Source organism: Montipora capricornis, chromosome 4 (assembly GCF_036669925.1).
Source record: "Montipora capricornis isolate CH-2021 chromosome 4, ASM3666992v2, whole genome shotgun sequence".
NCBI lineage: Eukaryota > Metazoa > Cnidaria > Anthozoa > Scleractinia > Acroporidae > Montipora > Montipora capricornis.
In genome coordinates this window covers 11,755,044-11,772,543 of record NC_090886.1, presented here as the reverse complement: position 1 = coordinate 11,772,543, position 17,500 = coordinate 11,755,044, and the positions used below count along the sequence as shown (strand labels likewise).

The 17,500-nt window shown below is 40.1% G+C and overlaps 3 protein-coding genes across 4 annotated transcripts in view; all 3 read right to left on the bottom strand.

The window, feature by feature from the left end:
- The window catches only part of LOC138045520 (uncharacterized), an 11,136-nt gene extending 8,721 nt beyond the window's left edge, over positions 1–2,415 (bottom strand). The window contains exon 1 of the mRNA XM_068892056.1: positions 1,772–2,415. Within this exon, the coding sequence (XP_068748157.1) occupies positions 1,772–2,243 (472 nt within the window). The 5' untranslated portion in view covers positions 2,244–2,415. The remainder of the gene's footprint in view (positions 1–1,771) is intronic.
- Positions 2,416–6,054: 3,639 nt separating this feature from the next.
- Positions 6,055–8,923, bottom strand: LOC138044461 (E3 ubiquitin-protein ligase TRIM71-like). Its single transcript, XM_068890968.1, has one exon. The coding sequence runs from the start codon at positions 8,538–8,540 to the stop codon at positions 6,300–6,302; it is 2,241 nt and encodes a 746-aa protein (XP_068747069.1). The 5' UTR covers positions 8,541–8,923; the 3' UTR covers positions 6,055–6,299.
- A 5,352-nt stretch (positions 8,924–14,275) lies between these two features.
- LOC138045518 (uncharacterized) overlaps positions 14,276–17,500 on the bottom strand; it is a 20,042-nt gene continuing 16,817 nt past the window's right edge. For both annotated transcript variants that reach the window (XM_068892055.1, XM_068892054.1), the window contains exons 2-3: positions 16,295–16,468; positions 14,276–15,962 (exon numbers count right to left, since the gene is read on the bottom strand). In XM_068892055.1, coding sequence (XP_068748156.1) covers positions 15,289–15,962; positions 16,295–16,468 — 848 coding nt within the window. In that variant the 3' untranslated portion in view covers positions 14,276–15,288. The remainder of the gene's footprint in view (positions 15,963–16,294; positions 16,469–17,500) is intronic.

The following is a 17,500-nucleotide window of genomic DNA, read 5'->3' as shown; positions in this document are numbered from 1 at the left end:
AATCTATACAAAGGAGAGCCCTTAAGGTAATACTTCCGGGTGTTGGTTATAAGGAAGCCCTGACCATATCTGGCCTTCCAAGTCTAGAAGTCAGGCGAGAAACATTAAGTAGGAAGTTCATTGCGACGTGGAAACTCCGCCCTCAGGCTAATGTTTATAATGTTCCTTACAATCTTAGATCTGGGAGTGAAAAGTCCGTTCGCCAGGAGGCAAGAACCAAGAGAGCTAATGATTTTATAACTTTTAGATTTCTAGATTGATCATTATGTAGATTTTACATTAGTATACCTTAATTATTTTTAATAGTTTTGTAAATGATACCGCTTGATAATTCAGTTTATACATAGTTCTAACTGCAAAGAGTGGATTAAACGATATATATATATTAAATGAAAAAACAATCAAATCATTTCCATGCGGTTCATCAAGCTTTTTATGCTAATTTCCGGTTAGCTATTTATAATTACTATCTGAAGTCTTTTCGCCGGTCAATTTAGTGTTTATGTTCTCTAGATGAATTAAGCTCTTTACCAAATGAAACTGAGAAATTAATTAGTTTTCAGACTATTTTTCAGTCGCTTTTACAAAAAGGAAGAATGCTTGCTTCTGTGTTGACATAGACAACGGGATCACCAAAATGCTCGGAAAAAACCGGTTTCAAACCGCCGTCAATGTTTACCTGGAAGATTAAATATTTGCCTTGTATTTTCTCCTAGTATATATCACACAAGTGAATTGCTTTCTGCGCATTCTGGTTGGCGGCTAGCTCGGAGGTGAATAGCAAGCCGTACTAAACAGAGAAAAACAAAAAGGCTTCCACGGTGTTGCCTCTGTTCGGTTACCGATGGGCAAATTTTACCGATAAAGTCGGCTGATTAATCAACTTTTTGTGGTATATACTAAAACTATTATTCACCTCAGTGTCAGTGAAAGTGATGGATATCACCTTCTATTTACTTTGACGTCGGTGAATATTGTTAATCATAACTAAAGAAAAAAAGAATGTCAACACAATTTGGCGCTAACTGGCGAAAATTGAGCGTGTTTAACTTTCGGCCTCCTGTGTGATTCACAGTGAATTTCGTGTGGAAACGATCTAAAAATTAACAGAAGATTCCAGGATTGTTCCTTGTCGTGATTGTCTTGGTTATGCCACAAATAAAACTAGGGCTCAGCATGGCATACAGAATAGGTGGTGGTTTTCTTTTTACGCCATCGCAGCCGGGACAAATTATACATTTATTGTACATGTATTATTGTTGTCTGTGTCTCTAGAGATTGGTTGCAAACCTCCCATTTTGCTTCAGGGCGACAGATAAACAATGTGGCGAGACAAGTGGGTGAGGAAGAATGCATAAAAAAACACGCTTACGTGTGCTAGAGACTATCATGACCAGTGAAAAACAACAAATCTAAAAACAAACGGTTCAATATAGGCCTAATAATCGCGTTTGTTTGTAAGAGTTCCTCTGGATATATAATTTACTATTCATGGTTTTGAAAGAAACGTCCAACTTTCGGGTAGACTTTCATATACCGGACCAAAATGGCGAAGTACAAAAGAACAATTGTCATTCCGCTCAGGCCTTGCTAATTGGGTACTGTTATGTTCGCTTCGTTCTTTTGTTTTATGGATATCAATTGTCTCGGATCCGGTATATGAAAGACTAGTCCAACTTTCTTTCACCCATATACGTAGTCAACCAAATCGAGGATCAAACGGAAGTCCAACATTTTTTCCGCGAATTGTGGATAAGAAGTCACTACTTACCCATATAATAGAGCGGAGCCATTGCAAAGCCTGTCCCCGTTCCAGATGAAAAGGCACTCAGACAAACTTCGAGATAAAACGATGTCAGAGCGGACACTGTTGTTTCACCAGCTCCTAACGCAAACGACGTTAGAGCGATACCGAATAGCTTCCAATGGATCTCGTTAGCAATTGCAAACACAAGTGCTCCGCAAATGTACGACAGACCCACGGCAGTGATACGAACAGAATAAGATATAGTTTGCATGAAGTAAGGAGCAATTAAACACGCAACAAGATTAGGCAGAGTATTGGCCACGAGAACTGTGGATGTTTGTATAAAGGTCCCCGCTAAGATGTCTTGTGCGCCGGCTACAGCAAGCGAGTTAGTCCCACAGAGAAGAGCTCCAAATACGAAAAACGCAGTGATTGTACCGATAGTTTCGCGTTCCGGATGACCACTGCTCTTGTCGATATTCCCCGTCTCTCTCATTTCGGCTTTATCAACCGTATCCTGTGTGTCTCGATTGCGTTAAATGAAAATGACAATCTAATTTTTCTGTGACTAACAAAAAAGGCAAGCTAGCAAAAAAATTGTATCGATCGTCATGCAGTTTTTCTTCTAAAGGCGAGCTCGATTCATCCACTTGTATCAAGTGTGTCTCATACACAACACATTAAACGCTGATTAACAATATCAACTTGAAGGTAATCATATGTAAAAATATACGGTGATCAATAAGAATTAAACCTGACCAAGAGCCATATTTGCATACTAAAAGAAAATGAAAATTTTTCATAACAATATATAGTTCAATTCCCAAAAGAATATTTCACTCCTCCAACATGGTCGCTCTTTATTATTTTCTTTTTTTACTCACCACGGGCACCGTGACGTCATGTGAAAACACTCTATCCATCAAATCGGAGGGATATAAACTTAAAGCTATATATATTATTCACCGGCTGGGAGGTCCGTGTAGGGCCGAAAAACTGTGCTCGAGGTCTTGAGGCGGCAGGCTGAGGGACGTAGTAAAGGCCGAGGGCACAGTTTTTCCCTAGACGGACCGACCCGGGCCAACCCGGTGAATAACGCATTTATTTTTTCCACTTTTTTTCCCCTTAGGGAACGTCTTTCTACGCGCTCTACGTCGCACTGTCACAGTTGAAATTAACTTATAACTGAAAAAAGTGCCACAAATAAAACTAGGGCTCAGCATGGCATACAGAACTAAGTGGTGGTTTTCTGTTTACGTCATCGCAGCCGGGACAAAAGATCTCTCCATCAGCAATTATACATTTTATCATTGTTGTCTGTGTCTCTAGAGATTGGTTGCAAACCTCCCATTTTGCTCCTCCAACAAGGCCGCTGTTTTGTTTTGTGTTTTTTTAACTCCCTAAAAATACGACCACCGTGACGTCATGTGAAAACACTCTATCCATCAAATCTCGGCCCATTACTTAAAACGTTAATCTTTTCAGACATATAATTATGAGATGAAGGTCCGAGTTTTCCGCCGAGGGAAAATGGTCGGCTGCTGCCTCGTATTTAAGCGATATAGCTTATTTTCTTCTCTTTCGTGCTTGATCGATAATTGTTGCCTACCAGAAAGAAGTAAGGTATTTGGGCAAACATCAAATTTCAGCGGGTCCAAGGCGAAGGTTGGTCTTCAAAACATCCGAAGTTTTTCGTGGATTCGTGACCATGACCGCTTGTACTCGTTTATATCACTCTTCAAAAAAAAAAAAGGTCGTGAAATACCATTTGATTGAAGGGCGCATCACTGATGGCGAGCGATCGGTTGCAGGATTTCAGGGATTTTATCACTCGAGGCTTTGGTTGGGGTTAAATAAATGCACATTTACAGTGGTCTATGGTAGTTTGGGTTACGCCGGACCATGACCACGGAAACGGCCCATTTCCGTATGTTTTCTCTTTACCGGGAAATTCAAGTCGCAACATTACAGCTATAGCAAGCGGAATTCAGTTTTACATATGTCAAAGATTACCGTTCAAAGTTCACTGATGGAAGACGAAGATTACGAACATTCAGCAAGCGGAGAAGTGTCCGATCGCTCAAAGAAACGATGCTTAGTAATAAACAACTTACTAACCTCACTTGCACGGTCGTTTTTGTACGACCTCACTGCGATCGGCCCGTACTGCCAAGACCTCGGGCCAATATTCCCCAGTACGGCCCTCGCGCTCGGTTTTTTAAGAGGTCAGCGTGTTGAGCATGGCGTTGGAGCTTGAGTATCCCATAGTGTGCGCCAGTGGTTTTTTTGTGGAAAACTGGGTTTTGAGCATTTTCAAAATGGAGTCTTCAATCTCACCAGCTACATGTGAATTTCCTATCAGACAAGTTTGTGCCCAAGCCACAGATAATCAAAATACGGGAAAATGCTCAACTGCAAATTAATTGATGTTAACTTCACACTACTATCAGACATTAACATCAGAAAACCGTCGAGTGAGTCGGGTGCTGCTTTATGTAATATATATTTTTTATTTTTTGGCTGGGTTGTCCGTTGTTTTTTCTTCGGCAACCAACCTTTTCATTTTACCAAAAACTAGTCGCCCGGTAAAATTTTCTGGTCGTCTAGGACGACCGGACGACCTCTAATTTCGAGCACAGTTTCATGACTGCATACACATGAATTCGCTTTGGCGGTGCGTAGATCAACACCAGGCTCCAGTCTCACTTCACTGTTTTCAGACCAAACAGTACACGAGAGAGCAGAACTTGAAATAATCCTCTCAATCAACATTACATCGTTTTCCAAGGCCTACACTGGGACCTTAAGTCGCCTAAGTTAGCCTGAAACAGTTGAGAGTGAGTCAACAAAGTAGTGGCAGATCAAGGAGGCATCTTAATATCATTGTCTCTTGGTCGAACAACAGTATTTTGGAACTCTGATACAAATCTGCAAACTATGTATTATATTGACTGTTTCGTTGGCGCTTAGCGACAGCTATTACTAGTTAATAATTCATAAGCCTATTGACCTATCAAATGGTCGATAATTCATCACGTGGAGTGACTTCATATCGATAAACCTCCTTACTATTACGTAGTGTTTTCTCACATGTAAAGACACTGCACTTGACCTATGAATATTAATTAATTATCAACTCTTCTACGTTTACTTTTTTACTCTTCAACACTTTCGTATCCAGAAGCGACAAAAATTAAGTTAAAAATTAGCAAATGACACAACAAATGGTGGGTGCATATTTTAATTAGTGGAACATTAAAATGTTCTTTCAACTAATTATACACGCAGTAAATTTACTTTTGCACAGTAGCCAAAACGCGGGGCCGGGGCGCCTTATTTTCCATTTTTTTTTTTGGTTTCAGTTTTTGTCCTTATTCTCCCGCAAAACGAAACAAAGCAAAGATGGCCGTCACGCAGTCACGCAACGTTCTCATTTAATTTGCCTGTTTTCGCAAAGTTCTCTTGTATATTGTTGTTGTGTTTTTAATCGTAAAATTGGATTCTTATTTTGCTAGCCAATTGTAAATCCGATCCCTTGACGTCCAAATAGAATTGGCTAGCAAGTTTCCGTGCGAGTCTGACTTTACAAGCAACCGAAGTCAGACAATAACAACGCGAACTTCAGATTTTGCGAAAACAAAGCAAAGGAGAACGTTGCGTGACGACCATCGTGGAACTGTTTCTCTGCTCTCAGTTTCGTTTTAATAGCCCATTTCCGAGTTGCTGCATGCCTCAGTTTCAAAGCGAGTCCTGGTGCACAACCATTCAAATGGAAATGAGTTGCGTAGTCTTATGCAAATCAAACTCATTTCCCTTACAATAGTTGAGCACCGAGACTCACTTCGAAACCGAGAAAACAGCAACTCGGAAATGCCCCTATGTATTGCGGAGAAGGTTTTACGAAGTAAACATTAAAATGCGGTGTCTAAAACCACCAGGCACAGCCGAGTGGTTTTAAACCCGATAAAACACCCCTGCTCGTTTTTTACACATTGGCCGTTTTTATACTAGAGACGCATAATCCGTCCAGACGAATTATGCGTCTCTCATGTTATCTTTTTAGCGTAAAGACGGGACGAACTATATGAGACGCATAATTCGTCTTGGACGAACTTGGGCAAACATTTTTTCTGCGTCTGTTAAATTCGTCTAGTATAAAGACGGGCACTAGACGCATAATGCGTCTGGACGAACTTTCCAGTTTAGTGCGTCTTCGAAGACGCACTAAAATAGATTCTTCGTCCAGACGCATAATGCGTCTTGTGGCCGTCTTTATACTAGACGAATTTAACAGACGCAGTAAAAATGTTTGCCCAAGTTCGTCCCAGACGAATTATGCGTCTCTAGTATAAAAACGGCCATTACCAAAACAACCGCGCGTAAATTCAAAACCCACATTATTTTTTTCACCCTGAAATATCTGGAGTGGAAACTCTCCCCGCTTTTAATTATGTATACTGTAATATTACTTAACAAACGAATTTTTTTTATCGAGAAAGGAATTTTAAAGTCTTTAGCGCTGAGTGACAATAATCAGGAAAAAACTGTACATCTATTCAAAAATCTGAACTCGATCGTTCCCAAATTCGGTGACAATTATTTTTCCATTGCTAAGGACCTCTGCAGAAACGGGGCGATTAAACTCTCCTGCCCTTCTACCATATGCTCCAAACTTAGTTACAAACTCTCCGCTCAGTTTAAACACCTGCACTCTGTGATTCAATTCATCACAAACCAGCAGATTTCCCGCTTTGTCCACTGACAGGCAGCTAGGTTGATTGAACTCCCCGTCCCCGCTCCCGTGCTTTCCAAATTTATAAAGAAGCTCTCCCTCCCTATTAAAAACTTTTATACAGTGATCATCTTCGTCTGACACAAAAAGATAGTTGTCGTGTTGGATACAGTGGTGGGGAAAGATAACAGAACCTTCAGTACCGATACTATGCAAAAACCGACCATCAAGTGAAAAGATTTTGATCAATTTGTTATTTCTATCACCAACAATAATGTTGCCATCGCCGTCAATTGACAGGCCAAGAGGAAACTGAAGCTGGTGTTCCCGGCTTCCTTTTCCCCCAAACTGATTAAGATAATGACCCTCATCGCTAAAGAGTTGAACTCGGTGGTTCTTAGTGTCTGCCACTATAATCTTATCATTTTGAAAAGCTATCCCAGCAGGCGAGTCAAACTCTCCCTGCTGATTACCCTTTTTACCAAACGATCTTAAGTGAGTTCCATCACTGGCAAATATCTGTACTCTGTGGTTGCCGTGCGCGCTCACTGCAATCTCATCTTTGTCATTCACGGCGACCCCCCAAGTCACTGGGTGGAATCTGAACCCTCGCTGTCTTAAGGAAAACACAGGTCTGAACTGTCTGCGCTTGATTCTAACCTCAAAAGGGCTGCCAAGAACATGTTCTCCATTGACTTTCAGGGATGCCTGACATGTTCCCGTTTCTTTGGCAAAATAGCTGATCTTATAAGTGCCATCTTTGTTATCTTGGATTTGAGGCTTGATCGCACCGACACAGCCTTCACGATTTCTTATTTCCAAAGTCACGCGATCATATTCGTGGTAACATTGTCCTTTTTGCGAGTTCCTTGTTGTTACAACAATCTCGGCTTTAAGTCCAACAGTTCCTTCGCGCATTCCTTTTCCCTGTGCGCTCGAGTCTTCCGGGCTAGTTTTGGTGAGAAAACTTTCAAAACAACCTATCTGTTGGACTTTAAGATCATCAATCAACTTTTCGTTCCCTTCAAAGAAAAAAGCCATAACATGTTCGATGTCGCAGTCAGCTGAATCTTCTTCTTCAACTTCTTCGTTAACTATTTTGTCCAGTAATTCATGGGGCTGCATGATTTGAGCGTTTACGCTTCGCTTTAAAATCATTTCGGTTTTTTCGATTTCTTTTTCTTGCATTTTCACGTCTTCTTCAATCGGACGCCTTTGATCTTCTAGAAGCTGCAACGATTCTCGCATTTTGTATTCCACCTCATCAAAGATGTGATTCTTTTGCGCTTCAACGGCTGCAATGAAACGGTCGGCAAACTGCTGCACGTCGTTTTTCACTCGTGCGGCTTGTTCTTGAATTGACATGCACTTGCCATCAATTGCCGCGATCCTTGTCATCTTCTCCACCGCTCTTCGTTTCTTTGATTCAATTGCTGCAGTGGCTAGTGATTTTCGTTCCTTTGCGGCTTTTTGCAAAAGAACTTTCGCGTGACCTTCATGGTCCAGTAAAGCACATGCATTGCAAATGGTAACTTCGCAAAGCTGACAAAAAAACTCTAATTCTTTCTTCTCGTGACCTTTCTTTCCACAAAGTGTTGGCTGCTTTAAAATGTTCTCAAAGTCTTCGTCTTTAAAGTCTTTCAAAGCCAAAGCGTGGTGGTCTCTGAAGGTTTTTATCCGGTTATGCAGAGGGAGGCAGTCATCGCACCAGAACGAACGACAAGTGAAGCAGTACGAAGATTCTCCGCTTGTTTTCTCGCAATTTCCACACTTGATGCCACCCGTATTGCACTCTGTGACAGGTAAAGCATCCAACAAACTGTTGATACGAAAGTTTGTTGGAAAAGCGTTCAGATCACCGTTTCCAGGTATCCCGAACTTCCGCCTACACTCGGGACATGAAATAGTGTCTCGAATTCCGCTCGTTTGTTGAATCCTTTGCAGGCAATGAAGGCAAAAACTGTGTAAGCAAGGAAGCTGCTTTGGATTAGTGAACGTGGTCTTACATACAGGACAACAAGCGTGTTCATGTATATTGTCTAGAAAGGTTTTAATATCCATGATAAACGAAGAGATGAGTATACGGATTTCCTTGTTGAACAGTCTGAAAAGGCCTTAAAATAATAACAAAACATCTTTGTGACTTGTGTTGTCTGGTGATCTTAACCAATGAAAGTGCCTCGAGTCAAGAGTTTTTTACATGCCAAAAAATTACGTGACATTTGCCTTCATTTTTTTTTTTTCGTATCCAGTATTCTATCGAAAATTGCTAATTTTTAGCGAAAAGCAAACGTAGACAAGGTTAACGATTACTTTCTCTTGATGTACGGTTATATTTACGATATTTATTCATTACTCTATCTATAAGTCGCAAAATACGTTGGGAAAGGGGAAATAAACCATGTAAATCGGGCTTCGAAGTTGTCGAACTTGAGAGAAGCGTCGAGAGAAGCGGTCATCACTTCAAGCGGCCTAGTCGTTTAAAACGTGCGTCCTTGAAATATGTACGGGTTGATCTTGAAAGCCTGGGATCTAATCAACATTTCGGCTGATGTGTTTCTGCGAAAAAATGGAAATTTGAAAAGTACTCCCTCGCAGATGTTAACGTTAGCGATATTGCGGGGCGCCCCCGCCCTTCTTGTAATTTGCATTACGTTTGTGTTGTTTTGTGCGGTGGAGTCCGCGCAAAATGACCAAGAAAAGAAGGAAAACGGCGATGACGGGAAATACAGCCACAAAGGATATCCATCATTTCAGGCCCAAATAAACAAGTAATGTTTGAATCTATAAATTCCAAATTTGTCGTAAATTTATTAAATTGCGTACGGTCTCACCTCTGCTAGCAGGGAAACGGTTTCATGTTCAGCATGTAATATTAAAATGTTTTATATGTTTATTGGTAGTAAACGTTGGTACGAATTGTACAAATCTGCTCAACAAGAGGCTGATGATCGTGATGAAGAACTGGATCCAGAGGAAAGCGTAGGCAAAACAAACTCCGTTTTAAGGATTCTTATACAAAAAGTCGGACTGAAGTGCGGGATCCCTAGTGTGATAATAAATTATAGACTGATCTAAGGATTCAAAACAAAGATCTGGAGATTAAATCAAACACTTGCCAAAGCCAAAACTAAGAGAGGCAATGGGGTGAAAAAACATTTTCAACTTGGAATTTTAAGATATATTATAATGAAATGGATTGTGTTATGCTCCAAACCGAGAACAATGAATTGAGGGGACACAAAAGAAAGCTTGAAGATGATATTACAGAGGAACTGGGGGTGCAAGAAGGCCAAAATTGAGCAGAAACTGAAAAGAGCTGTTGCTAAAAACAAAGAAATTACTCGCAAATTTCAAAAGAAATTGAAAGAGCTAGTCCAGAAATTAATAAAAATACAAAAAGATAAGAAATGAAGAGGTCCTGGCAAAAGTAAAACATTTGTAGACTATAGTAAAAGGCATCAAACTAGGTTTTGAAAGCAAATGGTCTCAGACTGTGAAACTTCACTTTCATTTCTTGGACTTCATAATTTTGTAGCCACTAAAGTTGAAGTATTCAATGAGTACACTCAAGAGTATGAGTCTCTCACATTGGTTGATAAGAATAACATTGAAAACTCATCTCGAACCGACACTCACTGATGAGGAGATTGATGACATAAATTTACTGCTCTACACAAAGGAAAGATTTAATATATCAAATGAAGTATACCATGAACTTTCTATGATTTTCAAGGAACTAAAAACAGTCCCTCTAACTCTCCTTTCAAAGAAAATCATAAGATTCGAGTTAAACGTTCTGGGGATGGTACCAATATTGGCAAACGACTGTAACCTTCACTGTCCTTGATGAAGGAAACTTGGCTCAGGTAGCTGATGGCAATCATGCGATAGCAGTTATAAAGGAGCCTGAAAACTACGAAAAACTTTCCAAAGCACTGACAGACATCCAAAAAGAAATCTCTTAGTGATGGTTTTGAGAGATCAAAGTACAACCACATGGCAGGCTGGGAGACCTATCTCAATGAAACCCTCAAAATTCCCTTTAACTGGTTTGTCTGTAAGGATTCAAAGAAATTGAAAGGGCGGGATCTAACAGGCCTAGAGAAACAGAAATTATTTAGGAACATTGATTTCACTAGGGTACTGCCCAATCACCAGAAATCTGATCAAATCTTGCAGTTGTGGAAACAGTTTCTAACAATTACAACCATGTTGAGTTCCACTAGTCCTTAATTGAGTAAGGACGAAATTCAGGAGGCATCAAAATCTTTTCTGGAACAGTTTTTGAAATTGTATCACACTAAGCACGTTACTCCCTACATGCATGCGCTGGTATGGCATGTGCCTGAGTTTATACAAATGTATCGTAGTATCACCCCCTTTACTCAGCAAGGTCTAGAGAAGCTCAATGACAAAACAACAAAGGACTACTTGATATCTACCAATCAACGAGGACTGGACTCGTTAAAACAAATTATAGGTCGTGGGTTCAATTCCCACCCTGGTCATAGTTTCTCTGTCCTTGTGCGGGCCCATTTCCATTAGTAGGGCTAATGCTCACATGGTTCATGTGGGGTGGAAACCTAGCACTTCACATTACACTCTAATCAGTTCAGTCTGTCGTTGACTGTGACTGACATTTCAACAACCTGTGCCATAGTCATCTTCATAGCCGAGGTGAGTTGTATCACGTCAGTTGATGGTATTGATACAGAAACAGTGTGGCTACTACTACTGTTTGGACAGGGGCGATTTCCACTCGTTGCTGTTGTATTCAGCCTTCACACCATCCCCACGAACAAACATCAAAATGACTTGCAAGTCGCTTTCAGTGTGGCTTTCTACCAGAGTATCACCAACATAAACAAACTCTTCTACAGGCTTTTTTTCATGGAGTTCCAGGAATAACATAACAAAAGTCTCCATTTACATTTTGAATTCTCTCAAACCACTTACTACCAAGCAGATCGCATAATTGAGAGTCAACACAATGGACTTCCCGTCCCCTTGACTTTTTTACAAATACAATATTTTGTAGATGTGTGTTATATATATCCATGTCAAATTATCTGCATCTCAATCTGTACCTCCTTATTTCCCGGCTGAGGCGGCTGAATAAAGCTGACGCCCTATCAGACAGGGAATCTTCACTTGGTGTGAATCGTGGTTCCAAGCGACCAATACTACTACTTTTTTCACTGTCAACTTGGTCATCTCCATCTTTCCATTCATTAAAGTCAAGTGAATATCCAATAAAGTGATTTTTCACTTTATTTTCTATTTTGTCTCAGTCAACAATCCGCAAAGAAAATATTATCCAATATCTTAGCACTATTATGATTTACTTTGAACAGTATAACTTAGGGTAATTTTTAGTACTTACTAAAAGTTACCAAAGACAAAGATTTCCTGAAATAAAATTATTTAAGGTTATTTACTGACATTGCGACAAGAAAGATCGGCTAAATAACTCTAACTAGCTACGGTCGACTATGCTATCATTTTATATAAAACTGAAAACTACGAAATTCGTAAATTCCATGATTACGACACTTTTTGCTAATTTCACTCGGAACATGATGCTATTATAATTTTCGATTACATCAACTCTAGACACCCAAACATTAGGTTCACTATGGAAAAAGAAGCTCATCACAAATTACCCTTTTTATAGATGTTTTAGTTGATAATAATGATCCCATTTCTTTTCTAACTAAAGTTTACCGTAAGAAAACCTTTACTGGGTTATTAACTAATTATTTCAGTTTCACTTCGTACTCTTACAAAGTGGGGGTCATCAGCACTCTTATTGATAGGGCCTCTAAGATTAACAACACCTGGTTGGGGCTACATGAGGACATAACTAAGCTTATGGAAATCCTAAAAAAGAATCTTTTCCCTGCCCATTTAATTGAAAGAGTTGTAAACCGTTACATTACTGGGACCCTAAGTAATCATTGTCCCCAGGGTTCCCTTCCCACTTCGCCTATATTTTATTTTAAGCTATCTTACATAGGTCATTTTCCGTCGTAACTCAGAAAAAGACCCGTCACTTTATCAAGCGCTACTTCAATGATTTGGACATCAAACTAGTTTTTTCCTCCTTTAAGACAGGCAACTTGCTTGGTGTGAAGGACCCTATCCCTGGCGGGCTTCCTTCACGTGTGGTTTATAAGTTTGTATGTGCGTGCTGTAATGCCTGTTATGTCGGCGAAACAACCCGGCATTTTTCCACACGCGTGCGTGAGCACTTAGTCAGTGATAGGGCTTCTCATATTTTCAAACACCTACAGAATTCCGAACAATGTCGCGCCCTGTCTTCAGGTGAATGTTTCCATATTTTAGATCACGCCTCTACGACTTTTCAACTCAAGATAAAAGAAGCTTTTCATATTCAAAGAGAACAACTATCTCTTAATCAACAACTGCATCACGTAAATCTAAAACTATCCTTTTAATTCTCACAATGTCACGTTTCATGTACATTCCGTTGTTACTGGCATAATTTGCACGTTTTCCGTACTTATAAATTCAACTTAACGCTTTGTACATTAATCAACTGAAGATGACAGAAGTTTCTGTCGAAACATGTCTTGTAATTTCAAAAGTTTTGTCGTTTTCTTTAAATTACTTCAGTTCAGTTGAACCTATTTCCGTCGGAAAAAGTTAAAAATTATTTAAAAGAAGCGTGGTTTAATATACTTTGAGACCTCATTTGCATACAGTTTCTCTTTATCGACTTCTTCCGCTTTTTTGGGACGTATCTTCTCGGCTTTGAGACGAACGTGGCTTTCTATTCCGCGATAAAAACCTTCCACGGGACGAGTGCGCTTTTCGGACGCCATTTTGTTTCGTCTTCTTCATTCAGCCCCAGAGCCCGCTCTTTCAAACTGCGCATGAGCGGGACCAATTTTTCAGTTTCAAGCAAGCAAAGGTCTCCCTCAAAGGGCCATTTTCTGCCATGAACATGTATATAAACTACTAATAATGAGTAGATACAGCTATTGAAAAAAGAGTAAATTATAACACTATTAAGGCCCTTTGTTTTCATTAATTTTCTTAGATATTTGTTCTTGGTGCAAATAAATCTTTCAGGTTCGTACCTGAGCTATAAAGGTACATCAGGAGCGCATGAGTAGGAGCTTGCCTCTCCCATACAAGCCCTATGAGTCAACCTTTGCTCGTATCTTTCTATTTTTAGAACGCCACGAGTTCTTCGGCTCTGCACACACTGTTTAGAATGGCCAATCAGAATAAAGTTATTGTGAAACAAAGACAAAAATAGCAAAAACAATGTATGCAAATTGTGCAAATTGATGTAAATGTGAGTTTCCTGCTGAAGGATTAGTTCTAAAAATAGAAAGATACGCGCAAAGGTTGACTCAAGGATATAATGCATTGGGAGGCTCCTAGTCAAGGGCTCCTAGTTACATGTATTTATATTTGGAAGTACCTCATTTCTTCTGCAGGTTTCAGAAGTAGTTTTTTTCCTAGAATTATTAAGTAATTGAGTAGGAGACATTCTTGTGTCAGGATACGGATCAAAATATTGATTGGACTCGTTAGTTAATTGGACATGTTAGTTATTGCAACGATAGTATCTTTATTACCGTAAATAGTAAAAATAAAAAAATAAAATGAATAAGCCGTACCAGCTCCTCCCATTCCACCGCCCCGCCGCCCCTTCCCCTCCCCCCTCCGCTCCCTTACCAAAGGAAAAACGGTGGGCAACGCCTAGTTCCCGTTTGCTGGAAACATTGTTAATAAACAAAAGGCAGTGGAATCAAAATAACTGATATAACAATGAACTTTATTCAAGTGCCAAGTATATTTAGCGCTAAGGCACTAAATTGAGACATTATACAGAAATCGAATCAAATCATCTCATTCCAAATCGTAGGCTGGTTTTTTTAGGAAAAAGGAAAAGCGGAGTACTCGGAGAAAAACTTCTCGGAGCAGGGTAAAGAACCAACAAACTCGACCTTCACGTGACGTCAAATCTAGAAATCGAACCCAGGCAACGTTAGTTGTTTTATGTTTTGTTTTACGAGACATCTGGTTTGTCTCTTCTACTGGGCAAACCTGCCCAGAGGGAAGGAGCACGAACAGGACTCGAGGTCTTATGCGAGGTGCTCCACCCTACCCTATCCAGACCAGAAAGACCAGACCACAACACCGGGAACTACATGCCCTACTCTTTACGACAAGTGTGCAGGTTCTTTTACGTCACACAGGATTATGAACATTGAAGGGTTGTGAGACGGGACCTCCGGCTTATCGTCCTTATCCGAGAAGACTAGAGAGTCTAACCGTTTGCAGATGTAATTACAAAGGCAGCACTTTCTCCTCAGTTATTTAAAGACCCTGAGTGTTGGTCCGGCCGGAGTTGAACTCACGACCTCCCCCGTGACAGCCCGGTGCTCAACCAACTGAGCCACCGGTGCGCGGTAAATAGTGCGTTATCCCTGTTTAGTATGTGGAGATTCAGCCTCAACGGTCGGATAACATCGCAAAGTATACCAGAATTGATACCTCAAGCCTTCAATATCAGGAATATTTTGGCTGTACTCCTGTCCTTTCCCCACTTTGTTACATTTGTGACAATATCCTGAGACAGCCGCTTGAAGGTGTGAAAGGCAAACAGATTATGATGTGTGCCAATGATTTTTTCATTACACTTACGAATCTTTCTCAGGCAGTAACGAAAGGATTTTGAACAAATGACCTCTGCGATACAGGTGCAATGGTCTACTAATTGAAGTACTACCAAGCCAACTGGGAATATGTGGAATATCAACAGTTCATCCTATCTGCTGGAACAAAAAGAGTTAAAGCGGTCGAGAGATGTTGATCTGGTAAAGCAGACTTCGGTGTTATTTGGGCTCACCATCTGGCAGTGTTTTAGCAAGAGGGGCTCTATGATAAGACTAATCAGCGCAGCTGCCAATTCTCCCGCATCCAAAGCAATGATAATATACCCCATGGCGAACTCACGATAAGGTTCCACGAATCTGCCTCTGAAGAATGTTAACGCAGTTCCATACAGACCACCGATATCTAAACCGCTAGAAAATAAAATCAACAAAACGAACCACACGTTCGTTAAGTATCTGTACCAAGCTGCAAAGATCAAAACCACAAGCATGGCTACTTGTATCGCAACCGGAATCCACAGATACGGTCGGAACTTGACTTTTTCAATCCACTCTTCTTTGATAAATGATAGTGCGAAAAGGTAAGATCTTCCCAACACCTCGCCAGCTGTTACTGCGAAAATATAATACTGATAATGATCGCGGGGCTCGAAAGGAGCGTTGGGAAATGCTATAGTTGTCACCACAGATTGAATGATCATATATTCGGTAAGCCATCCGATAAAAAGCGGTAAAAGATCGGGTAGCATTTGCCAAATTATCTGGAACTTTGTGCAGTGCGATAGTGTACCATTTCCGCTATTTTTGGAGTGATCGTCTTCGTCCTCTGTTGAATATAAAGAAACAAGTCATGAAAATTTGTGGAAAATCATAAACTTCTGAAAGCCGGGCCGGGACGAGATCCTTGAAACATAACACTTTTACGAGCTTCAAATTTGTAAAATGTATGTGGTGCTCCAGGTTAATACATGAACAACAAGTTGATGCCAACGGTATCTTCGTTATTTACGGCCACCAGTCAAAGCTGCTGGCCGCGTAAGTGAATTGGATTAAATAAAAGATAAATTGTTCATTTGTTTTAGAAATACTAAAGAAAGTCCTTCTCGAGTGGAGAGACTTTATTTTTCGATTCGTTGTATCCGGAACAAAATACCTTACCTTTGGTCTCCAGTGCAGTGTATTCTACTCCGGAATGCTTACAATCCCCTGGGGGGCTAGGAGACTCCAAGCATTTCTTGTCCATGAGGTAATAGCAAACAAATATTAAAAGATAGAGGGTTGTTGTTGCAGCAATTGTAATTTGAGGTGAAACACACGCCCAAGTTGTCATGGCTGAAATGCAAAAGAGAACCGAATTATTAATATTAAAATATATAATAATAATAATAATAATAATAATAATAATAATAATAAGAAGAAGAAGAAGAAGAAGAAGAAGAAGAATATTTTTGATTCAATATAATTTATATTTACAAAATTGTCATAAACAAGAATTAAAAAAAAGGTTTATAGAAGCTATAAAAAATGCACATTTTTTTTTTCTTCCTTCTTCTACCTTCACTTATTCAAAAAAAAAAACTAATAATTGAGTAATTGAAGGAAAAAAAAACAAAATCTAGCGTCCTGAAAGTCCTCTTTCGATGTCCATCTCTTGTCGGTTAAGATTCACTCTCCTCATTGAGCGCGATCCCCTCAAGCATAGGAGGGATGTTCTCAGGATGGCAAATGAGATTCTAGTTCTTATACAAGACATCGTAGTCGAGTCGTCTTCGCCTTTCTTGACTAACAGGAGTTCTGCTAGTCGCTTGTAATAGACTTGACATTCAGGTGCCATGACTCCTGTAACGGTGAACACCAGCGGTGTAAACGTGGCTTCTTCCACCTTCATAACTCTGATTGCGTACATACGTTTCTTCTCGTTTTCATGCTGGCGATACATTTGCAGAGGGGTAAGGTCTTTGTAAGATTCCGCATTTAAGTGACACACCCGTACCTTAAACAATGCGGAACTTCGTCTAGACCAAAAACCCGAGCGTCAAGGGCTGTATGAGCCCCCCTAGCTAACGACTCACCGGTGATCTCTTGCAGAACAGGTTTAACTTCAACATCATGACAGACCAAATTAAGCATCTCCGCCTCGAGATCCCGCAGTTCGTTATGACGTTGTATAATGAAGCCGCCCCGTTTACAAATCATTGCGTGGTCGACATTGAAAGGTTCTCCACAGACTCATACATTTGGAACGTCACTAATAATAATAATAATAATAATAATAATAATTTATTATGCTTGCTGGGCAGGGAAAGGATCCTGCGAATGACCCTCGACACCTAAAGCTATGGGATATTGCTCGATACTCTATAG